Source organism: Canis lupus, chromosome 16, assembly GCF_011100685.1.
Source record: "Canis lupus familiaris isolate Mischka breed German Shepherd chromosome 16, alternate assembly UU_Cfam_GSD_1.0, whole genome shotgun sequence".
Classification (NCBI taxonomy): Eukaryota; Metazoa; Chordata; class Mammalia; order Carnivora; family Canidae; genus Canis; species Canis lupus.
The window spans coordinates 16,590,892-16,616,435 of record NC_049237.1 but is presented as its reverse complement, the minus strand read 5'-3'; the positions used below and the strand labels follow the sequence as shown (position 1 = coordinate 16,616,435).

The 25,544-nt window shown below is 42.0% G+C and overlaps 1 protein-coding gene across 4 annotated transcripts in view; it reads right to left on the bottom strand.

Annotated features, from left to right (window-relative positions):
- The window catches only part of GALNTL5 (polypeptide N-acetylgalactosaminyltransferase like 5), a 57,240-nt gene that overhangs the window by 14,511 nt on the left and 17,185 nt on the right, over window positions 1-25,544 (bottom strand). For 2 of the 4 annotated variants that reach the window (XR_005371347.1, XM_038559773.1), the window contains exons 5-8: window positions 21,964-22,130; window positions 18,632-18,754; window positions 6,491-6,740; window positions 1,766-1,883 (exon numbers count right to left, since the gene is read on the bottom strand). Coding sequence is in view for 2 of the 4 variants with exons in the window: in XM_038559773.1 (XP_038415701.1) it covers window positions 1,766-1,883; window positions 6,491-6,740; window positions 18,632-18,754; window positions 21,964-22,130 (658 nt within the window). In the remaining 2 variants the exon portion in view is untranslated. Of the gene's footprint in view, window positions 1-17; window positions 96-167; window positions 325-1,765; window positions 1,884-6,490; window positions 6,741-18,631; window positions 18,755-21,963; window positions 22,131-25,544 lie in introns of those variants that run through there. The other 2 variants (XR_005371348.1, XM_038559774.1) reach the window with 2 other exon arrangements.

Genomic DNA, 25,544 nt, shown 5'->3' with positions numbered 1-25,544 from the left:
AAACATCTGAATCGTACCTTCATACTTTCTTCAGACTCTCTTGCCAGGAATATCTGTTTTGTACTTTTTTCTCTACTCCAATTATGTCATCAAATCTTCACAAAATTGCAATTTAAGAAACATAAGAAATGAGAAAAGGAAGAAAGAGAGAGAAAGAGAAACCAAGAAACAGTCTCTTAACTGTAGGGAATACACTGATTCAGGTCACCAGAAGGGAGAGAGTGGGCGATGGGGAAACAGGTGATGGGGATTAAGGAGGGCACTTGTTCTGATGATCACCAGGTGATGCATAGAATTGCTGAATCATTTATTGTACATCTGAAACTAATAGAAACACTGTGTTAACTATCCTGGAATTTAAATAAAATTAAAAATCCACAAAAACACAAAAATCTTCACGAAATTCTGACAATGGCATTTATATTTATTCCTATTTGCCAGGTGAGGAAATGGAGTAGAAAGATTAATGGCTGACCAAGGATCCTACAAGAAAGTTAGCAACAGATGCCTAATGTCTAATGATCTAATATCACGGGAATATTTAAAAGTCAAATCTACTTTTATTTTTATTTTATTTATTTATTTTTTTTTAATTTTTTTTTTTAAGATTTTATTTATTCATGGGAGACACAGAGAGAGAGGCAGACACAGGCAGAGGGAGAAGCAGGCTCCACGCAGGGAGACCCATGTGGGACTCGATCCTGGGTCCCCAGGATCACGCTCCGGTCCGAAGGCGGCGCTAAACCGCTGGGCCACCGGGGCTGCCCTCAAATCTACTTTTAGATTTGAGATGCAGGGGATCCCTGGGTGGCTCAGCGGTTTGGCATCTGCCTTTGGCCCAGGGCATGATCCTGAAGACCTGGGATCGAGTCCCACATAGGGCTCCCTGCATGGAGCCTGCTTCTCCTTCTGCCCGTGTCTCTGCCTCTCTCTCTATCATGAATAAATAAATAAAATCTTTAAAAAAAAAGATTTGAGATGTAATTCACAGTCTATAAAAAATTCACCCTTTCACAGTATATATGATTCAGTGACTCAGAGTATTTTCATGAGGTTGTCCAACCAGCTCCACTGTCTCATTCTGGAACATTCTTACCACACCAAAAAGAGCCCTAGTTCCCATCAGTACTCACTGTCCTTCCTTAAACCCCTGGCAACCACTAATCTACCTTCTGTTTCTACGGATTTGCTTTGTCTGCACATTCCTAGGGGTGGACTCATTCATATAAATATGTGGCCTTTTGTGTCTGGCTTCTTTCACTCACCATAATATTTTCAAGTTCCACTAATGTGATAGCAGGTAACCCTGGATTCAAGAGTGGAGAGACAACCCAGACATCTCCTATTGAGTCTTCCCAATTTGCAGATGGTGAAACTGAGGTCTGAGATCACCCATAGAGTTAGTGGCACCCAAGTCCCACACTGCCTAACACTATTATTTCCACTGCACCACAACTGTCCAGACACTGTCACTTTGTCTTTTAACAAAGACGAGCTTTCACAAATAATTAAAAGCGTTACATTAATTCGATAAACCATAGCTTAGAAATAATGAAATATATGGTAATAAGAGCTGGTATTTTACTAACTATTGTCACATTTTGCAAGAAGTCCCATAGATATTTATTTCATGTGACGTGGGAATGGTATCAGATGCTCTGGCAGGAAAACTGGGTGTAAGCACCAGGACTTGTCTCGTGACTTGAAGTCAGCATTCCCTCTCTCTGCACAAAGGTAACTAGTTAAAAAGTCAAATAGGAATTACCCTCAGTGAAAGTTCCAAATTTTCTGCTCCCCAGAGATCCATGCCTTTGTCGTATTGTCCAATCTCATTAAAATAATGCCTGTTTATAGCAAAAATTCCTCCAGCCATTGCAGGTGACCTAAAAGGGACACATAAATATGAAATCACAGATTCAGCCATTATAGATTTTTGCCAAAATTATATTGAATATTAGCAATAAAATAAAAACTAGTAAACAAGAATATTACCACCAAAATTGTTAACTTAATATATATTTAGGTATGTAAAATTAGTAAATCGGAACCAAAACTACCCAAAATTTGTACACAGTAACTTTTCTTTCTTATGATTTATTTCTTTATTTGAGAGAGAGAAAAAGCACATGCATGAACAGGATGAGCAGAAGAAGAGGAAGAGAGAAACTCAAGCAGACTCTGCATGGAGCCCAGAGCCCATGGTGGGGCTCGATCTCACAACCCCAAGATCACAATCTGAGGTGAAACCAAGAGTGCCACCCAGGCACACTGAACCAACTGTGCCACCCAGGTTCCCTCCGCAGTAACTTTTACTTAACTCTCACAGAGTTGTATGATGGTATCTTCTAAATGCTTTTTCTTGAGAGGGAACATTATTTTTAGAATGTGCATTTCCCTTTGGGATAACTATTGGGTATTAGAGTTTACAGATCTCCCTTTCTAAGCACATGAAGTGAATTATAATATTTACTTTTGGGAAAACCATAATGTTACAAAACATCTTTTACTTGTTCACCAATAGGAGGGCCCGATAACACTAAGGTAAGTAGTTTGAAAATAATTACATGTTCATGCATTCATTTATTTTTTTAAAAATATGTCTTAAACACCTATGAAGTGTTGGAGATAAATTAGTGAATCAATAGGGCAAGATCCCAGCTCAAGTAGGGGCAAGGGTAGAAGCAGGGACACCAGTTGCTGTAGTGGTCCCAGAGAAAGAGGATGGGATCGTGGATAAAGTATAACAATGAAGGCAGTGAGATGTGGTCCAATCTCTGATGTATTTTGAAGATGGAACCAGGTTTGCTTATGAGTGGGATGTGGTGTGCTTAGAAGGAAGAGGAGGTAAGGACCGTATCCAGCGTTTTGGCCTGAGTACCTGGAAGGTGATATTGCCATGCACTGAGATGGGGATGCTGGTGTGTGTGTGTGTGGGGGGGGGTAGATTTTCGTGGGAAAATTCAGCTGGGGACATGTCTGAGATGTTGAGTCAGCATTCAAGTGGAGATGCCAGTAGGCAGTTGGATGGAGGAGTCTGGCACTTGAGAGCAGCCAGGGCTGGAGGCAGAACTTTGGGAGTCCTCAGTATAAGATGGATAGGAAGCCCTCTGTGGGTGAGGGGAGGTAGAGAAGAGGATCAAGAACTGAGGTCAGAGGGGATCCCTGGGTGGCTCAGCGGTTTAGCGCCTGCCTTCCGCCCAGGGCGTGATTCTGGAGTCCCGGAATCGAGTCCCACGTCGGGCTCCCTGCATGGAGCCTGCTTCTCCCTCTGCCTGTGTCTCTGCCTCTCTCTCTGTGTGTCTCTCGTGAATAAATAAATAAATAAATCTTAAAAAACAAAAATGGGGTTGTTTAAAAAAAAAAAACTGAGGTCGGAGAGAAGAGGAGGAATCGGCAAAGGAGATGAGAAGGTGCAAACAGGGGGCCAGGGTGGGGGGCAGGTGGTAGAAGGAAGATCTGGAAACTGCTAATTTGACCGAAGGCAGGTGCTAAACCGCTGAGCCACCCAGGGATCCCCTGGAAACTGCTAATTTGGAGGCGAGGGGAGGAAATACAGTATATAACGCATAAGGCATATAAAATATGTGTTACTCAACTGTCTACCTTATCGGTAAGGCTTTCAGTAAACAGTGGGTTCTTAGTTAAGTTTTTGGCGGAGTCAAAAGCTACATTTAGAGTTTTGACTGCACCCCTGTGTGGTCAGTGTGCATAACTCCCGTATTGTTCAAGGTGAACAGTACATTATAACATGTGTAATATGTATTCTATAAGTAATTGGTATCATACTAAGTTTTTTATGGCTTGATTTTTTTAATAGCATATTGTGAGAACTTTCCTTTTATATTAATTAGCTTTCAAAAATGTTATATAATATTCTACAAAATATTAATACAGTTTTTAGCCGTTTCATGTTGTTTTTATTTTCTAACTAATATAAATGTTGCTACAATAGATGTCTCTGTACTTACTTCTCATTAACTCCTTAGGGAAATATTTCAAGAAGTGGAATTATTGCATTAAAGAATAACATTTGTACGATTTTTAGGGTATATTGTCAAATTGTTTTCAAATAGCATGTGTGACTATATATATAGATACTAACAGGGTATTAGAATTCCAAAAATGTTGCTACTCAGCAAATATGAGGAATACAGTTTCCCTATTGAAATTTTTAGAGCCTAAAGCATGCCTTATATGTGACACATGAAATGTTACAAAATTATGTCAATTTTTTTGTAAATGTAATACTGTAACTACTTCTTGCTAAAAGTAACTATTTTAAATTAAATAAGTTTATTTTGAGATGAACTTCAAAGATTGATGCTTTATTTTTTATTTTTGGGTAAATCAAGATTTTTACATATTAAATTTTTATTTATATTAAGGATATCTTTATTCTTTTTCATTCTTAAGTCTATAGCAAAATAGCAACCATTTATACTGATCACTTCCTCTGAGTCAGGCTATGTTCTTTACAAGTACTGGCTCATTTAAACTCCTTGATAATCCAGAGAGGTATGTATTTTATTGTCATCACCATTTTATAGGTGAAGATAGTGAAGCTGAGAGAGGTAATTGGCCTGGAAGAAGGCTACTTTATTGCATAATTCCAGGGATGCCAGTCACCTATGATCTTTAAGAACAGTGCCTCCTGAAGATGTGCAGTACGCAGCCTATACAACTGTATGCAACAGTCCTAAATAACTAATAAATGATGGCTGGAGCAGAGCAAAGATCAGAGTTATACACAGTGCAAGGTGCATGAAGGGATCTATTTATCCTAAAAGCAAAAGAAAGACATTTGGTGACATGTGCAAAGTAGGGTTTTAAGAAAATTAATGTAGCAACAGAGAGATTGGCATGAGGGAGGGGGACCCGCAGGCCAGATTGTCCCTAAGAGTGTAGAGTCTAAGCCTGGAACAGTGAGGGCCCAGACCATGTGGACAGGCAGAGAGATGGACAGATGTCATGTGAGAGTCATCACAAAAGATGATCCTAGAGCTGGCTAATCACTGGATTAAGGTAGGCAGTGGGAGGCTGCAGGTGTAGTCATGCTTCGCAGCAATAGTATTCCATCATGGCTCTTGCATAAAGCACTAAATAATTTTCCAGTTATCCCTACTGATTCTTAGTCTTTATTTCATCCTTGGATTAGGACGCCAGATTGCATATCAGAAGTAAGGGGCTCAGAGCAGGGGCAGGTACTGGGACCAAGGGAAGTGATAAAGGTTTGGAATATCCAGGTGGGGGAATGAGTGATTGCAGACCAGCATGAGGCTGGAGACCATCAATGTGTAGAAGCATCAGTTCACATCTCTTAGAGGAACAAAGAAAACAGATGGTGGAATTGGCCCAGAGTTGGAGATTCGCTGGGCTACTGTGGTAAAAGTGTAGCAGGATGTGACAGCTGAAGGTATTGGCAAGAAGAGCAGTGAATTTATAGGTCAGAAAGTCTAGGCCACAGAAGAAAAAAGAAGCCATGAGGGGTTAAAAACAGAAATCAAAGAACTGGAGATCCCGATGATGTCCAGGGGGTAGGTGTGGGTGGAGCATAGCAGGAAAATATTAGGAACATCCTAGGCTATGGACAAGGAGACAGATATCTGGTAATTTAGAAGATGAGGGGTCCAGGATATGGCTACAGGAATAATACTAGCTAACAATTATAGACGAGCTAACATTTATGTATACTTACCATGGTCAGATACTGTTCTAAGCTTTGATATATACTGACCAATTCTCACAACAACTCTGTGAAGTATTACTACCCTCTAGACTTACTTCACAGATAATAAAATAAGGTGCAGAGAGATTAGGTAAGTTGCACAAGGTCACACAGCTCTAACTAAATTAAAATAGAGACAAAGATCAAGGATGTGCTAGGTTTCAGTGTTAGAAAATTTATTTGTGTGATTTATAAAACAAAGAGGTTAGTAATAAAAGAAGAGAAGGAGCCTGGCATCTGTTATCAGTAAATGTGGGGAGTGACCTGGAGCAAGTCTCTTCAGAAATAGCCTCATAGATGTAATTAAAAGCCACAACATCATATTGTTCTCACACTTAAAAATATCTTTTCCAAGACTAATATCAAGGAAAATCGTATTCATCTTTACACAATTACAGATGAAAGCACTTAGATAAATGTTTTCTATGTGAATTTTGCAAATCCATGTCCTTTTTCTGGGCTGACCACAGTGCTAGCATTTTGTTCATTGACCACATACAATTTGGTCCCAAGAACCAAGTCTGCATTCCAAAGACAGACACCTGGAACCAGAGGGACACTATCCATGGTGGTATTATTAACTGGGCTGAGATGCTAAAAACCTACCAAATTCTATTATTATGGACTTTCAGAAACAAGATAAATAACAAAATATTTCTCTTTATTAGGCCCAAGAAATTGAAGGAATCATCTCCAAAAGCTTCTTTTTTTCCCCCAGGTCCCAATACATATATGATATTTTCCCATAACCTGAAGAAATCTCACCGGATGGGTCTAGTGGGTCCTTCTGGTCCATCCATCTCATAAGAATAAACACTATCCCACTTAAAATCTAGATGCCAGTTGAAAGCACCCCTTACAACAGGAGAGGACTGGTATTCAAGGGTCATATAGTCAATGACATCTATCAGAGGACACACCACCATTTTGGAGTCCTTGGCAATGGCATGCAGCAAGGGCTGCAGCCATGCAGTATTCACCTCGCAGTGGCTATCCAGGAACACCAGAACATCCCCTGGGAAGGCAAAAATAGGCTGGTGTTAGTGCATATGGATAAAACAGCTGACAACCCAAATCGAAGTTCAATGCAAGGAGTATTTCTTAAGTGTTTGCTTTCCATTTCAATGGGGGTGGGTGGGGACCAGAAACACATATCTGTGGCCATGATGAGCCATAGATGTTTATTTTTATTTTTATTTTTATTTTATTTTTTTTATTTTTTGCCATAGATGTTTAGAAGAAGCTGGTGAACTGTGGGCTAGAGAGTGGTTTGGGGAAGATTCTAAAGAAGCAGGTGGAACTGACTTGGCCTTTAATTAAAAAAATATTTTTTTTAGCTTGGCCTTCATCAACTGACTCAACTTAGCCAATATTTACTGCAAGGATGGCTTGTTGGTGTCTTTTGGTGCTTGGGCTGCAAAGATACATAATTATTTTTGCTCTTGAGTTCAAGCTTTAATAAGTGTCTGCTTAGAGAACATGGGGGAAATTGGCATGGCCAAAATGAAGACTATGTGTTGTTAAAGTACATTAGATGGGCTCAAATTGGAAGGAACCTCAAAATTCAGGTGTGTAATTTAGAATTTTTCTTGTAGACAACACAAAATCATAGGGGGTTATGAGAAACATTCCATGGCAGATCAGAAGACTCAGTATTGTTAAAGTGGTAATAATCTTCAAATTGAGCTATCCGTGCAGTATAATTCTTATCAAAACCACACCTGGTTCTTTTTCAGAAACTGATCCTAAAATTCATATGGAAAGGCAAGGGACCCACATTAGCTAAAGCAATCTTGAAAAAGAACAAAGTTGAAGGACTTCTGGATTTCAAAACTTACTACAAAGCTATAATAATAAAACAATAGGATACTGGCACAAGGATAGACATGTAGACCAAAGGGATAGAATTGAGAGTATAGAAATAAATTAAATATCTGTGGTCAGCTGATTTTTGACAATGGTTCCCAGCCAATTCAATGGGAGATAGAATAGTCTCTTCAATGAATGGTCCTGACACAACTTTCTTTACAAGTCCTGGCTCATTTAAACTCCTTGATAATCTAGAGAGGTATGTATTTTATTGTCATCACCATTTTAGAGGGGAAGATAGTGAAGCTGAGAGAGATAACTGGTCTGGAAGAAGGATATACACATGGAAAAGAGGGATGCCCAGGTGGCTCTGTCGGTTAAGAGTCTGATTCTTGATTTCAGCTCAGGTTTTGATCTCAGGGTCACGAGTTCAATCCCTGCATTGGACTCCATAATGGGTGTGGAGCCTACTTAAGAATACATGAATGAATGAATGAAAGAAAGAGAATTAAATTGAACCCCCTCACAGCAAACACAAAAACTTAAAAAGGTCAGAACTAAAACTGTAAAACTCCTAGAAGAAAACAGAGGCATACATTCCTGACCGCAGGTTAAATGATTTCTTAGCTATGACACCAAAGATAGAAGTGACAAAAGAAAAAATAAATAGGATTTCATCAAAATTAAAAATGTTTGTGCTTAAACAGACACCACAAAGAAAGTTGAAAAAATCTACAAAATGGGAGAAATTATTTGAAAATCATATATTTGATGTAGGATTTGTATCTAGAATATATAAGGAACTCTTACAACTCAATAATAAAAAAGACAGCTTAATTAAAAAATGGACCTGGGTGGCTGAGTCAGTTAAGTGTCCGAATCTTGATCTTGATCTCAGGGTTGTGAGTTCATGCCCTATGTTGGGCTCCATGCTCAACTTAAAAAAAAAAAAAAAAAAAAAATGGGCAAAGGATTTGAATAGGCATTTCTCCAAAAAAGAAACTAGGTTATGATGATGGTTGCATTACCCCATGAACATACTAAAAAACACTGCGCTGTGTACGTTAATGGGTGAATTGCATGTGAATTATATCTCAATAAAACTACTAACATCATTAGGAAAGAAAGAGTACATCTTCTAAATCTTTTTTTTTTTTTTACATCTTCTAAATCTTAACTAAAGTGCCATTATTGTTATGTGGGATTCACACAGAATTTTATATCGTTTTTAAAAAGTGATAGAACCTTGATCCCTCAGCTCAGCTTACTGGTTTCTTATCTACTCTTCCAAAAGAGCATCTACATGTTCATGTATATTCTACTGATGTCTTGAATAAGCAGGACTCTTCAGAAGAGCCACTTTATTTTGTTCCTTTCAATCCACAGGGAGGAATGGTCCTTTCCTGCCCTTGGTTACAAACCAGAGCAGGTCCAAGACTTCCCTTCTTACTTTTTGGTTAACTGGAAGTCTCATAGTTACTTTAAGTTGGAAACATTATCTCAGTTCAGCAATTAGGATGGATCCCTAGTCCCATACTACAACCCAAATTTCCCAGACTGCATGTGGAACTGCTCATTGTCCCCCCCCCCCCCACCCTTGCTAGATCACTTTGCAGGAAGTCACTTGCTTTTGGATTAAATCTTATCTCTTATTTTCTCCCTCCCCAGCTTGGTACCATATTTTCTCACCTCACTGAAGGTCAAAGTGGGGTGAGAGGAGACGTGAATGGGGCAGGAAAGTTCTTTTTTTTTTTTTTAATTTTTATTTATTTATGATAGTCACAGAGAGAGAGAGAGGCAGAGACATAGGCAGAGGGAGAAGCAGGCTCCATGCACCGGGAGCCCGACGTGGGACTCGATCCAGGATCTCCAGGATCACGCCCTGGGCCAAAGGCAGGCGCTAAACCACTGCGCCACCCAGGGATCCCAGGAAAGTTCTTTCTCGGTAAGATAGCAGGACGCTCTCTGAGCTGATTCCTCTTATGGTATGGCTAGCATGGTAATTTTGAGGACCCGCTTCCCATCCCTGGGGATCTCTCACCTGCAGTTCCCATAAACTGGGAAAATCTATTCTACGTAGATCCAGACTCTCCTCAGCAACTTAAGATCAGTGTTCTACCCCAAGGTTCTCCTCTGCTGGGATCCATCCACACTTCTAGATAGTCCCAGTGACATGACCTAAGATGATCGTTGTTGTCTTGCTCAAACACCCATCACCTGAGCCGATTTTGCCATCAGTGCAGTTACTAACACAGAAGTCAGTGTCCCCAGTTCTGTAGCTAGCCATGGTCCTTCTTTTGTCCTTTGATTCCCAGGCAAGAAGCCAACATCAGCTCATTCCTCCTCACCCCCAATAGATTTCTAATTTGGTTGTGTCTGAGGACATGCTGAATCTCCACTCCCAAAATTCATATCAAGTCCCCCTCACAGGCTTCCATGAGCTGCTTTCCTCAAACACCACCACTAATTCCAACAATCTGACAAACGTGGTTACCTTACTGGTTTTCTCAGATGTCTATTTTGAAATTTCTTTACGATAGTATGTCTGACAACCTACTTCGGAATATAACTTCTCTTGTCTTTATGGTTCAACCAAAATAGGGCTAGAAAGAATCTCATTTTTCACACTATTATGAACACTCTGTGTGCACTGTGTTCAACACTTTGCATTTTGCACTTAAAATAGCTTCTCTAATATTATACAACATTAACAACTTCAAATCATGTCTGCTAATTCAATAGGTGAAAAATTAACATCTGTCCAGAGAAGACCTGCAAATGGCCAGCATGCCCACAAAGAGATGCTCAACATCATTAGTCATTAAGGAAATGCAAATCGAAACCACAGTAAGATACCAACTCATAACTGCTAGGATGGTTAGAATTTTTTTTTAAAAGACAGAAAATAACAAGTGCTGGCAAGGATGTGGAAAATTTGAAACTCTTACACCCCCCTGGTGAGAATATAAATGGTACAGCTGCTGTGGAAAAGTTTGGTAGTTCATCAAAAAGTTAAATAGAATAATCGTATGACTTAGTTATTCCACGCTTAAGTACACACTCAAAAGAATTCAAACAACAACACATGTGCACGTGTTCGTAGAAGTCCTCTTTATAATAGGGAAAAGGTAAAAAACAGCCTATATATCCAGCAACAGATGAATGGAGAAACAAAAGTAGCATTTATACAATGGAATATGTATAATTCCATATTCCATTAAAGGAATGATATGCCGATCCCTGCTACCTGTAGAATAATCTCAAAAATATTGTTAGGTGAAAGAGCCAGATGCAAAAAGTATGACTGACTCTATTTACATGAAGTATCCAGAATAAGTAGATCCAGACACAGCAGATTAGTGGTTGTCAGGGGCTGGGAGAAGGAAAAATGAGGAGAATCTGCTCAACAGGCATGGGGATTTCTTTTGGGGTGATGCAAATGTTTTGGAACAGGAGAGAGGTGGTGTTTGCCCAACATTGTGAATGTACTAAATGCCACTGAACTGTTCACTTAAACATGGTTAATTTTATGTAATGTAAATATCACAATAATTTTTAAAAACCTGCCAAAGAAGACATGCAAATGACCAATAGACACATGAAAAACTGTTCAACATCATTCATCATCAGGGAGATGCAAATCAAAACCACAAGAAGATATTACTTCACACTTGTCAGAATGTCCATTATTAAAAGGACAAGAACTAAGCAGTGTCGGGGAAGATATGGAGAAAAGGCAATCCTTGTGCTCTGGTTGTGGGATATGAATTGGTGCAGCCACTACAGAAAACAGTATGGAGTTCCCTCAAAAAATTATAAAATACAAGTACCACATAATCCAGCAATTGCACTTCTGGGTATGTATCAGAAGGAAATGAAATCTATATCTTGAAGAGTTACCCACACTCCCGTGTTCAATGCAGCATTATTTACAATAGCCAAGACACAGAAACAACCTAAACATCCATCAACAGATGAAGGGATAAAGAAGTTGTAGTATGTATACAATGGAATATTATTATCATATCAGCTATAAAAAACAGAAGGAAATCCTGCCATTTGTGACATGGATGGACCTTGAAGGTATTATACTAAGTGAAATCAGTCAAACAGAGAAACATAAAATATCGTATGATCTTCCTTATATGTGGAATCTAAAAAAGACCCTGAACTCTGAGATTTGGAGAACAGACTGGTGGTTGCCAGAGGTAGGGGGAGGGTGAGATGGGTGGAGGTGGTCGACAGGTACAAATTTCCAGTTATAAGAGAAGTCCTGGGATGTGATGTACAGCATGGTGAGTATAGTTAAGCATACTGTATTGCATATCTGAAAATTGCTAAGAAAGCAAATCTTAAAAGTTTGTACATCACAAGAAAAAGAAGTGTAACTATGTGAGGTAATAGATATTAACTAGATTTATCCAGGTGATCATTTCACAATATATACATGTATCACATCATTATGTTGTACACCTAAAATGAATACAATGTTATATGTCAATTGTATCTCAATTAAAAAATAAAACATTAGGGATCCCTGGGTGGTGCAGCGGTTTAGCGCCTGCCTTTGGCCCAAGGCGCGATCCTCCAGACGGGGGATCGAATCCCACGTCGGGCTCCCGGTGCATGGAGCCTGCTTCTCCCTCTGCCTGTGCCTTTGCCTCTCTCTCTCTGTGTGACTATCATAAATAAATACAAAAAGAATTAAAAATAAATAAATAAAACATTAAAAAATTATAACTAGTAAAGATGAACTTTTTTCAGGTAATTAGCCATTTGTGAATGAAATGTTTATATCCTTTGCCTATTCAGGTGTTGGGAGTCCTGGGTTGTTTTTTTTCTTTTTCTTTTTTTTTTTTTTTTTAAGATTTCATTTATTTATTCATGGGAGACACAGAGAGGCAGAGACAAAGGCAGAGGGAGAAGCAGGCTCCCTGTGGGGAGCCCAATGCAAGACTCAATCCCAGGACCTCGGGATCACAACCTGAGCCAAAGATAGATGCTCAACCACTGAGCCACCCAGGTGCCCCTGTTTTGTTTTTTTTTTTTCTTTTTTAAAAAAATGGCTTTGTAGATACATTTTACATACTGAAAATATTAGTTTTTTTCCTATGGAAGTTGTACTAATTCTCCTAGTCTTCTGTTATTTAACTTTATTATTTTTTGTTCACAATAGGTTTATTGTTTTGCTAGTCAGCTCTGTCCTTTCGCTAGGTTTAAGCTTTGAAATGTTGTCTTTATTCATTGAGCAGGTGAGTATTGATCTAGGTTTTCTTTTCATAATTTTAAAATTCTTATGATAATTTAGTGATTTGGGTTTTTGTATTTTTTTATTATTTTTTTAGTGATTTGGCTTTAAAAACTAATGATACAGTTAGAATTTATTCAGATTATGGTATGAGATGAAGATAAGTTTTTTTCCCAAATAACTGAACAAGCACTAAGCCAGCAATTACAAAGAGGCCCTTCTTCCCACACTGACTTGTGGTGTCTTATTTATCATATGTAGTGTATATACCCTTAGCATTTAAAGATTTTAATATTTCGGGGCACCTGGGTGGCTCAGTGGTTGAGCATCTGCCTTGGGTTCAAGTCATGATCCCAGGGTCCTGGGATTGAGTCTGGCATCAGGCTCTCCACAGGGAGCCTGCCTCTCCCTCTGCCTGTGTCTCTCATTGAATAAATAAATAAAATCTTTTTAAAAAGATTTTAATATTTCAACTTTTGGCAATTTTAATGACCCAGAAATGTAGTATCTGAAGTTGCAAAATAATTTAAAATTATTTTATGTGCAATATCAAGCTTTTCCTAATTCTAATTTAAACCATGAAGCCTATGGGAATAGACACCTGGCACCTACATGCACTGTACTGTTTTTACACTCATCATAAAGCATTTTATGGGTAATTTATAATGAGAGCAAAGCAGCATGGAATTTCTCTTGGCTGAGTCCTACACTCACAAGAATATTCTGTGGGAATCTCAAGTTTCTTGCCAGGAAATGGAGCATTTGTTCTGCTTCTGTTGGCCTTGGTTATAGGAAAGATAATGCTCTTTCGTGTTCACAGAAATAGCCTGTTAGACATTCATCTGGATGCCATCTAATCCCAGATTGGCATCTTCCCAGATTAAGCCAACTTCTCCATAGGGTCTAGAGTGAGTGAGTGAGGAGTGTGAGGTCAAATCCACCTGCTAAGGACCCTTCCCAGCATTCCTCGTAACGTGTGTGTGTATGGGATGCACTAAGGACCCTAGACTGCTCACTCCATCTCCCCAGAAGAGAGGCTTGCTCTGTTGCCTGCAACCCAGGGGCTCTCTCTCTCTCTCTCTCTCTCTCTCTTTTTCTTTTTCTCTCTCTCTCTCTCAGGGTGTGGCTGGTTTTAGAAAACAAAAAATGCCTGGTCAGCCTCGGGCAGGCTCCTCCTCCTCTTTCATTTCCTTTTCTGCCTGTCTTTAATTATTTCCCATATTTTTTGACTTTTAAACATTGCTCATTATATTTAGTTTATTTTAAATAATTTATTGAAATTTTTTTGATTTGGTCTCTGAAGCAATCATTCTTAAAGTGTTAAAATGTTTTCTTTTTTTCTTGGGTTGGGGGATAGGGAGAGGGAGAGAGAGAGAATATTAAGCAGTTAATCAGTCTCCACGACCACTGCAGAGCCTGTGCAGGGCTTGATGTCAAGACCCTGAGATCGAGACCTGAGCCGAAATCAAGAGTCAGATGCTTAACAACTGAGCCACCCAGGCGCCCCTAAAATGTTTTCGTTTTTATTAGCCTACACATTGTTGCAGGCTAATAAATTTTATGCATCCATAAAATTTTGTAGTTTAGTCTTGCTGATTTTCCAACTTTATTCTTTTGCATTAGCTTCTTTTGCTCCCTCAAAATGATATGTATTCGTCTGTGCAGTTGGGTACGGTGCAGGCCATTCATCGTTATTTATTTTTTTTAAGATCCTTTGCATCTTTTATTTTATTTATTTTTATTTATTATAATCTACGATAGTCACACAGAGAGAGAGAGAGAGAGGTAGAGACACAGGCAGAGGGAGAAGCAGGCTCCATGCACCGGTAGCCCGACGTGGGATTCGATCCCGGGTCTCCAGGATCGCGCCCTGGGCCAAAGGCAGGCGCCAAATCGCTGCGCCACCCAGGGATCCCCCCATTCATCGTTATTAAAGTATTCTATCATTTGATCGTCACTAGTCTGTAATCACCTAGTAAATCAGGACATACGCATACTCCATAACCAAGCAATTCCACTTCTAGATATATGCTCCATAGAAATGCTGTTCATATCTGCCAAGAGACAGGGACTCAAGGATTGGTATATTTGGTAAGAGCCCCAAATAGAAATAACCTAAATGTGACTCAGCAGTAGAATGGAAGATTAATTTGGCACAATCAAATAACAGAATACTTCAAGACCTTTACTCTTAATCACAGGTGCCACATACGGTACATGAGCAGGCTCTGGGAATTAGGACGTCGTGTTTGGCAGAGGGCATTATTTTGTTTACCATCCCAGAAAACAGAGGTCTCTCATCCTGTATGAATGTCAAGCAACAGTGCATGCTCTCAACACTACACGAGGTTTTAACCTTCTGCGTTCAGGACGTCAGCTGGAGCCCACACCTCATCCCTGCCTGCTTGGCGGCTTGCTGACCATCTAGACCAGCTCAGTGCCAGATCCTCTTCTATGACCTCATCCCCAAGACTGCCCTGTATTTAACCGCCAAAACCCTTTCTCCCACAGTGGACCTCCCTCTTACCCTCTACAAAGGTCCCTCATTTAAAGTACGTTTCTCAAAAATAAAAAAAAAAAAGTTTCACATTAATTTTTTTCACAAATTCTCCTACAGCCTTCTTGCCTCATGGAAACCCTGACCCTCCCTAGAAGATGCTGCTTCTCCATCAAGTTCCTCACAGGAAGCTCCTCCTTCTCCTCCCAAACTGCATGAGTCCTTGGGTCCAGGGCAATGCTGCCATTTCCTACTCACCCATGGCTGCCACCAAACCTTCCTCTGCTCCCATGCAAAACAAACAGACAGACAAACAAACACAACCCTTCTCTTTAGATCCACACCCTCTGATGATGGCTCTCTCCTCATTTGCAAAACACCTGCCTTCTGATTCTCCAGATGAAGTGCTCTCCCCAGCCCTGCTCTGTTCCCTTCATTCCTGAGGTCATGGTGCTCTGTCTCGGCTCCTGCAGTTCACAGGCCATTCTGTCATCCTGTGGGCAGCACTGCCACGCCAGACAAGTGACAGGTAGCAATGAATATCATGAAGGAAAACCACTCAGTAAGGCTGATGGAGAGAGGTGGGGTGTGCGGCTTCACACAGGGTGGTCTGGAAAGGCCTCCCTGACAAAGCTGCGTCTGAACGGAGACCTGAACACAGTGACCTAGCAGGTCATGAAGACACGTGAAGGGGATTCCAGGGGCAGGACATGACATGCCAAGGCTCTGAGCTACGAGTGTGCCTGAGCGTCTGAGGAGCAGCAAGAAGGCCAGTGCGGGGGCAGTGTGAGGGGAGAGGAGTCAGTGACCGTGTGACGGGCAGCCAGCCGGGGTACAGATCTGCAGGCCCCCACTGCGGACGCAGTCACCTCATGATGACACAAATATTAACTGGTCTGGAAGCTAACGGTTCTCAACATGCACACACGTTAACGTCACATGAAAACCCATATCCGTGTTAAGTGGGGACAATTTACACAAACACATCTTAGCAGAGTTGGTACAAATGAAGAAAAAAAGAATAAATGAGGGGGATCCCCGGGTGGCTCAGCAGTTTAGCGCCTGCCTTTGGCCCAGGGATCCTGGAGTCCCGGGATCCAGTCCCGCGTTGGGCTCCTGGCATGGAGCCTGCTTCTCCCTCTGCCTGTGTCTTGGCCTCTCTCTCTCTCTCTCTATGTCTATCACAAGCAAATAAATAAATCTTAAAAAAAAAGAATAAATGAGCACGGAGAGCACATCGTAGTGCTGGATAAATCCTTGACTGGATGAGTGAACAGGTGAATAACTTAACGAGGGGTCACGAGCTGCTGCCTCACCTACCCTGACACCACAGCACCCCATCGCTTCTCCTTTTTATAAAAAATATTTTATTTATTTATTCATGAGAGACACAGAGAGAGAGGCAGAAACACAGGCAGAGGGAGAAGGCAGGCTCCTTGCGGGGAGCCCGATGTGGACTCGATCCCAGGATTCTGGGATCACGCCCTGAGCCAAAGGCAGATGCTCAAATGCTGAGCCACCCAGGTGTCCCCAACCCCACTGCTTCTAAGCTGGGAGCAAGTCTAGTCACAGGGTGGTGGTGGCAGCAAGTATAGATAGATAGGTATGTGGCAAGCACTGGCAAAATTGCAAGGAGAAACAGAAAGCTCTATAATCACAGCTGAAGATTCTTTTTTTTTATGATAGTCACACAGAGAGAGAGAGAGAGAGAGAGAGAGAGGCAGAGACACAGGCAGAGGGAGAAGCAGGCTCCATGCACCAGGAGCCCGACGTGGGATTCGATCCCAGGTCTCCAGGATCGCACCCTGGGCCAAAGGCAGGCGCTAAACCGCTGCACCACCCAGGGATCCCACAGCTGAAGATTCTAATTTAACTCTACCAGATGTTTACGGATCCAGTCAAATTAGATGAATAGGAATATAGAATATTTGAAAACAACATTAGACATACATGGAACCTACAACCAAAAAAGATAAAATTTATTCCTTTTAAAAACACGTAGAAGTTTTGAAAAACAGATCCAGCTTTAAGGCATGTAGGATATCTCAACAGAATGACAGGCCATAAATGCCAACCACCGTAGGAATTAAACCAGTACCAGTAGCTAAGAGACAATTTTTTAAAATCCCTTTGTTTGAAAACTTTAAAATTCACTCCTTAAAAAATACCCAGATGAAAGAGGAGACCAATGAGATACCAGTGCCTTGACAGTGTATAGGACAATTTTATGTAATTTTTCCAAACACAGATAATAATCTGTTTTATGTAGGTATTCAGCCAAAAAAAAAAAAAAAGGATAAAAGAGGGGAAAAAAAAACCATCCAATTCATTTGATAAGTCTAGTAAAGTGAAGTATAAGAAAACAGTTTTAAAAAAAGAAAAAGATAAGCCAATCTTACTTTTCGAAATGTGTGCTGTGTGTATGTGTGTGTGTGTGGTGGGTATTGTAAGATATTAACATCTAGTGAATCTAGGGGAAGGTTTATGTCAGTGTTTTGTGGGTTTGAAAATTTTCAAAATAAAACATGAGTAAGACTTAATCCAAGGGGGATGTGGACACAGACAGACACAGCGAGGAGGCCACGTGACCACAGAGACAGGGATGGGAGTGATGATTCTCAGCTTAGACCCCCTTCAGGGGAACCTGCTGTGTGCACCAGCTGGACAGCTTCCCAGTCTTTGGGATCAAGTCTTTGGGTCACACCAAGCCCCCTGCCCCAGCCTCTCAGGGGATTTGCAGCCAATGCCTAAGCATACGGTGTTGGAGGTGCAGAGCCCAAGCTGGACTCTTCATGGGTAACCCTGCTCTGAGGCTCCCCACTCACCCACCCGACCTCAGAGAGCCACACGGCCCACTGGAGCCCCTTTGGCCCAGATCCCCCTTCTTCCCTCTCCCCCATCACAAAAATTTCTGGTCCACACTTTCCTCCCCCCTGTCTGTCCTTTTTCCAGGACCCTCTTCTTCTTCTCATTTCATCTTGGCCTCTGCTCCCCAGCCTAGCTTCAGGGTTTCCTGAGGGATGGGCAGCTGTACAGCAGCCCCACTGTCCCCATCAAGTCTCGCTCTCCTGGCCGCATCTCACAGTCTGTATCTGGAGGGGACTCATCCTGCAATGGGGCCTGACACGATGGCCCCTGCAAAAAAAGTACCTTCCATTTGAAATAAAAAATTGACATTTTGAAGCAGGATATGTACTTTCAGAGTCCAAAGACTCATGTGGCTGAAATGCATTTCCACTCTTCTGTTTATGCCAGTGGAGACTTGGAGGGGCCCACGAGGACCACTTCTGCACAGGCAGGAAGGTCTCTGGGACACAGGTATTGGGTTAAGTCCTGAATGAAAGGCTCATACCTGAAGCACGAGAGGCTCCAATCAGCCTTGATCGGACCAGTCCTTCTCTCTTTTTGTTTCTTATTACTTTAATCTTTCCCCGAAAAATTTCCAGGTGATGGTCTAGTTTTTCTTTCAAATCATCTGCGGGGAGGGGGGAAAACCACCCAACATTTGTCAATGTATAAACTAGAACTACAGAAAATAAAACAATTTATCACAATTTTGACTGATTCCTAAAAACCATGTGCTTCCACAAAAGTTCTAACTTTACAAATTTTATCTTATGTGAGGAAGAGAAAGAAATGTGATTCGGTATTTGAGATCAGCTGCAAATATTCTCCTGTGTTTCTGGTGAAAAACCTCTATGTTGACAAATCACTGTTGAAATTTCAATAGAAAAAGCATGAGCTGTGGGAGCCTGGAGCAATCTGACTTTCTCGCTGACAGCTGTGCTTCTGACAGGGCAAGAACTCAGGCAAGGTGTCTGACCTCTGGAGTCTTGGCTCCCTCCTCAATGAGGAAGGCTACCCACCACATGCCCCACATGTGGAGAGAGGGGCAGATAAACCACGCAGACAGGGCCTGGTACTCAGTGGCCACTCAGCGTTTGGAGGGTGATAGGATGATGGTCAAGGAGGCTGGGCTTGGACGCTGCAGGGGTCTTAGGAATCTGCATGAAGAGGTAGAGGGTCAACAGAAGCAGGCTTCTTGTAATCTTGGCAGAAGCAGGGATCTCCTTCTTGTCTTTAAAAAGAGCTCTTGGGCAGCCTGGGTGCCTCAGCAGTTTAGTGCTGCCTTCAGCTCAGGTCGTGATCCTGGGGTCCTGGGATTGAGTCCTGTGTCAGGCTCCCTGCATGAAGCCTGCTTCTCCCTCTGCCTGTGTCTCTGCCTCTCTCTCTCTCTCTCTCTCTGTCTCTTATGAATAAATAAATAAAATCTTAAAAAAAAAAAAGAGCTCTAGGGGTTCACACAGAGGCAGACTGCAGGCTGCAGAGCTGAGCTTGCAATGGGAGGGTGGGGTGTGGGGGTGAGAGGGCATCTCAGCCCAGAAGTCTGCAAATACCTCTCTCTAACATGCAGGATACAGAGGAACTCTGTGAGCTACACCTTGGGGGAAATAAAGGTGGTCCTGGCAGCAGTGATTGCTGACGTGACATGGAAGGCTTGGGTTCTTCAGAAGATGGTCATGTCATTGGCTTGTGGTCTAGAGGGCCCAGGACTATGAGGAAGATGGGTGGCAACTGGTCAGCTCTGGACATGACTCTCCTGTAACTCAATGGGTCCACTGCTCCCTGGGCTGAGGAAGTACATTGGCAGTGCCTACTGGTATCAACTGGGAAAGACAAGTTGAAGTTCAAATGGTTCTCCTAGAGCCCATGTGAAACCATTGTGAGTTAAATCAGGAATGTGTGTAACCTGAGCCCCATCAGAATATAGAACACCTCATTTCCTCTGTGTGTGAGCTTCCACGTGGGTCAAACACTAAGCTCCTTGGTGAAGCAGGTGAAATCACCACAAACCAGGTGAACTTGGATTGAGAAGGAGAGTAAAGGTATCTGGTCTGGCAGCACACCCAGAACTTGGGTGTCAGCAGTTGATTCCCCTGGTGTCTAAAGAACTTAGAAGTGGTCACCAGGTGCACCTCTGAACTCATGGTGTGGTTCTGGAAGACTTGGGGAGGTGTCCCATGGCCATCCTGGAACTGTAGATCCATAGCAAGACCCTTGTCCTTCTTTTTTTTTTTTTTTAATTTTTATTTATTTATGATAGTCACACACACACAGAGAGAGAGAGAGAGAGAGGCAGAGACACAGGCAGAGGGAGAAACGGGCTCCATGCACCAGGAACCCGACGTGGGATTCAATCCCGGGTCTCCAGGATCGCGCCCTGGGCCAAAGGCAGGCGCCAAACTGCTGCGCCACCCAGGGATCCCAACCCTTGTCCTTCTAAGGTGAGCAGTTAGACCTCTACAGCCTAGCAGAAGATCCCCTTTACTCCATCCTCTGCCCAACATGTGGCCAAATGTGCTGCTCAGTGCTACTGAGGAGATAAGGAATCTGACCATTTCTACACATCCCCTCCTGTGCACAACAGTAGAAACAGGTAGTGGCTCCTGTGGAAATGATATCATATACAGTCATGCCAGGCCAATGTGTGCAATTCCTAAATGTAGCTGACATTTGTGTGAATTACAGGCCACCTTCCATTTGACACATCCGGAGTCACTCACCCACAGGTGACTCTCCTGTGATGCCCTCTTTTCAACCCCCGCCTGTCCATCTTCCTTCTGTCTCTCCTCTTTCTTTCCCAGCCCGCAGTGGTTCAGATTCACAGGGGATTAGGTTAACTTCTAGGCAGGAAATCTATCCAATACTGAGATATCACTTCCATGCAGAATGGACCCCACAGGGACCTGCAGACTCCAAGCAACTTTTCACTACTCTGGGTCATCTTGGTTTATAATTCAGTTGTAAAACAGACAACTCATTTCAAATGCCAAGTGCATTTAATCAGATTTTGTACTGGTATCCCAACTCTGTCAAACCAATGAGGAAGTAGGGACATGCACTTGATTGCAGTTGATCTGATTAGAATTCTCTCCCAGGGGCACCTGGGTGGTGCAGTTGATTGAGTTTCATACCCTTGGTTTCAGCTTAGGCCTGATCTTAGGCTCCGCACTCCTTGAACAGTCTGCTTGGGTTTCTCTCTCCCTCTCCCTTGCCCCTCCTCACCTCTCTCTCTCTCTTTCTCTCTTTCTATAAATTTCTATAAATAAATCTTTTAAAAAATTTTCTTAAAAGAATTCTTTCACAAGAAGGACTTGGGTCGTGTCACCCCCCTGCATTAAGCCTGTACTAGCACTCCATTCTCCAGAAAAAATTCAAACAGTGCCCTTCACAAGCGGGGTGGCCTTGGTATAGCTCTGGTTTTGTGTTATGCTGTGCTCCTCCATAAACTACATGAACTACAGAACTATTCCCCACTTACCTCCTTACCTCGGGCCTCTGGGCCTCTAGGTGCTATTGCCTCTGCCTAAAACTTCCCCCCCTCTTCTCCATCTGGATAACTCTGACCTCAGTTTACATGTCACTTCTTTCTGAGTGTCATTCATCATCGCTGAAGGCCAGGCTGGTGCCTGTACCTTTAGTCACCTCAGGGAAATGCTAACACCTGCGAGCCCACCACCGCTGGATGGGGACCAGCACTTCCATCCCCACTGGTGGACCAGCGGCACCTACTCGATGCCCACCAGATGTAAAATGTATGAAACATGTAAAACCATTCAAGCGCCATCAGAGATCACAGCGCCTTCCGAGCGGATGCCAGAGGTGGATGGCATTCCGTCTTACCGAAGTCGCTCATGTCATCCACCAAAATAATTTCTTCAAGGATGTAGTGTGGAGTGAGGTTTCCGACACTGGACAGGGTCCGAAATAAGGCATTAAATTCCTCATTGTGGAAGCAAATGATCACGCTGGCGGTCGGTAGCTTGGCTGGGTAACGTTTTTGAAGACACCTGCAGGCACAAATAAAAGGAAAACAAAAGGATTAGGGGTCTCGCTGAAGCACCTTTCTTTACTTGCATTTTTCCTCTATTCCCTTAATTGATCATTCTGATAAGGTGACAGTACATTTAAAAATACCAAAATTAAAATACAAAAACGTCTCTCACTTCTTATGTTATTTAATTTTTTAAAAGATTTTTTAAAAAAACTTATTTATTCATGAGAGACACACAGAGAGAGGCAGAGACACAGGCAGAGAGAGAAGCAGGCTCCCTGCAGGGACCCCAGTGCAGTACTTGATCCCAGGACCCCAGGATCACGACCTGAGCCAAAGGTAGATGCTAAACCACTGAGCTACCCAGGTGTCCCACTTCTTATGCTATTTTAATATTTTCTAAATCATTGCCCTCATCTTAATGTCAGCAATAATTGCTCTTCCCTGGAGACTCTGTTTTGGCCATCTTAATTCTATGTTGAACATAGTATAAACATGAGTTATATTTTGGTTTCTATTATAAAAGTGTATTAATGCACTTACACACATTGAAAGGTTCGAATTAACTGCATTGTACTATCTTCAAGAAAATCTTATGGTTTAGTTTGTTGCCTCAAAGAAATGCAGTGGATATGGTGTAATTGGATTTCTTCCAAGGATTATTATTATTATTTTTATGCATGTGAGAGAACAATAGAAGCTGAATTCTAGTAATATTAGTTATTAGCTGTTCATTACTGTTTGAATTGCTACATTATTTGGTTGTATTTTGAAATATTTTGGTTGCAAATGACAGAACCAACTGGTGCTAGCTAGCTTAAGCAAAAGAAAGGAAAGTATATTGGAAGGGGACCCAAATGGCCCACAAGACCTCAGGACAGGTGTGCAGCTGAAGCCTTCAAGAATGACTGGAGCTAGAGGCTTGAAAGCCACCTGGACACTCCATCCATTTTTGCTCTTGCCTTTACATCTGGGAATGATAGTAACTATAACAACATCAGCCTACTTCATAGGTTGGAAAGGTTCAATGAATTAATATGTCAAATGCTCAGAACAGTGCCAGGCAGATACTAAGTATTACATCAAGCTCATTATACAATTCTCATTCTTTCTCTGCAACCTGGCTTTTTTCTACTTCTTTATTCCACAGAGTGGGAAATGTGGCCACCACCAGCATATCTCACAGTCCTTTTTGAGAAGTCCAGCACTTCTCAAAAAGTCACAGGTAAGGGTTCATTGTCCCAGCCTGGCTCAGATGCCTATCCCTAGGCTAATGGACTGTGACCAGCGAGAGGGGTCAAAATAGAAGGTCACCATTCCCACTGCAATTTTGTGGAAAGGGGGATAGGGCAGGAAATGTCAATAAATGTCAATAAATGCCCCCACCCAGCAAGGAGTCTTGCTGGGTGGGGGCGAGACTACAGTATTCTGCACAGACTCTCAGCATATTCACGGGCAGATGTCACCATGGAAGAAAAGGGCCTGGTCTAGTGAACATTTTTACCCAAGACTAGATGAAGATGTGCCTTCCAGGTAGAAGCTGGCATCATGCTCCAGGGAGTGGGGCCAGGGAAAGGGCTGAGCAGCTGGGAAGTGGGGTAGAGTGGGTATGTCCTGCACATGGCTTTGCAGAGACAAGTAGGAGAATGACCTACAGGCTTAAATTCCAGGAAGATCGTGGAGTTCAAAGAGGAAGCAGATGAGACAGACGGGGTGGGAGGATGGAAGGATAATACAAGAATGAGGGACATGATGGTCCAGGGTGAAGTCATGCTACTTAGGTCACATCTCTAGCATTATATTCAGTCCTTGGGCATGTCATTTAAAGAAAACTGTAGATAAACGGAGTCCCTTCAGAGGAGTGAGACAGTGATAGTGAAGGGGCCTCAGAGTATGTCACACCAGGACTCCTTAGGCCCCTGTGTGTATGAGTTTCTCCAAACTTAATTGGTAAATGGTGCCGTGGTCTTTTCTGACCTAAACTTCTCTCACCTAAGTAAGCAGTTTTTGAGAGTGTAAGTAATTTGGACGAGGCCTGAATTTGGTTGTCTTTCGTCAGCTGCTCTATTCTTTGCTGATCATATAGAGTGCAAAGAGTACAAAATAAAACAGAACTATTGTGGGTTGGATTGTGTCTCCCCCACATTCATATGTTGAAATCTGAACCCCCAGTATGTCAGGATGTGACCCTATTTGGAAATGGGGTTGTTGCAGAAGCAATGAGGGAGATGTCATTAAGGTGTCCCTAGTCTGATAAGACTGGTGTCCTTGCAAAAAATGGAAAATTAGGGCCACATCCTGAGTTGGCTTACTTACCTTGTGCCCTAAGTCAGCTAGGGGTATGTTGACTTGCCCTCTTTTGCATTTTTTAAAAAATATTTTCCAGGTTTTCTGTGATTAACATTTATTTATTTATTTTTAAAGATTTTATTTATGTATTCATGAGAGACACACAGAGAGAGAGGCAGAGACACAGGCAGAGGGAGAAGCAGGCTCCATGCAGGAAGCCTGGTGAGGGACTCGATTCCGGGTCTCCAGGATCATGCCTTGGGCTGAAGGCGGCATTAAACCCCTGAGCTACCAGGGCTGCCCTGTGATTAACATTTTAAAAAATCTGCACACTTGCTAATTACAAAAGGGTAAATAGTCTTTTTACAGGGCAGAAATAATTGAAAGTAATTTCACCCCCAGTCACTTCACAAGTAATGGGACAAATGGACATCGAGTGCCTCCTGATAGGATGCTCTGAGGATGACACACAACCACTTCTATGGTATTCATGCCAAAAAGCACGACCTGGATTTGATCACAAGGAAATATCAATCTCACACTGTGGAACCAGTTATTTTAGAAAACAACTGGTTAGATCTCTTAAAAAGTGTTATAGTCATGAAAGATAAAGACTTAGGAACAGTTTCAGATGAAAGAAAACCAAGGGCATGGATAGATGCAAGATACATGCAATCTGTGGTCTTGGGTTGGATTCTTCCAGAAAAAAGGACGTCAATGGGCAACTGTAAACTTCTAATCATGTCTATAGATTAGCAAATGGTAATGTATTAATGTTAATTTCCTGGTTTTGTTCATAGTTCTGGTTCTGAGGGTATGGAAGATGTTAACATTTGGGCAATCTACGGAAAAAGCTATACAGGAATTCCCTGAAATATTTTTGCAATCATTTTGTATGTCTGAAATTATTTCAAAATTGAAAAGCTAGGGGTGCTTGGATGGCTCAGTCAGTTTAGTGCCTGCCTTTGCCTCGGGTCATGATCCCAGGGTCCTGGAGCTGAGCCCTGAGTCAGGCTCCCTGCTACTTCTCCTGCTTGTGCTCTCTCTCTCTTTTCCTCTCTGTCAAATAGATAAAATCTTGTTTTTTAAAAAGTTAAGAGATAAAAAATTAAATCAGAAGGCTAAGCAACGTAAAAATGTA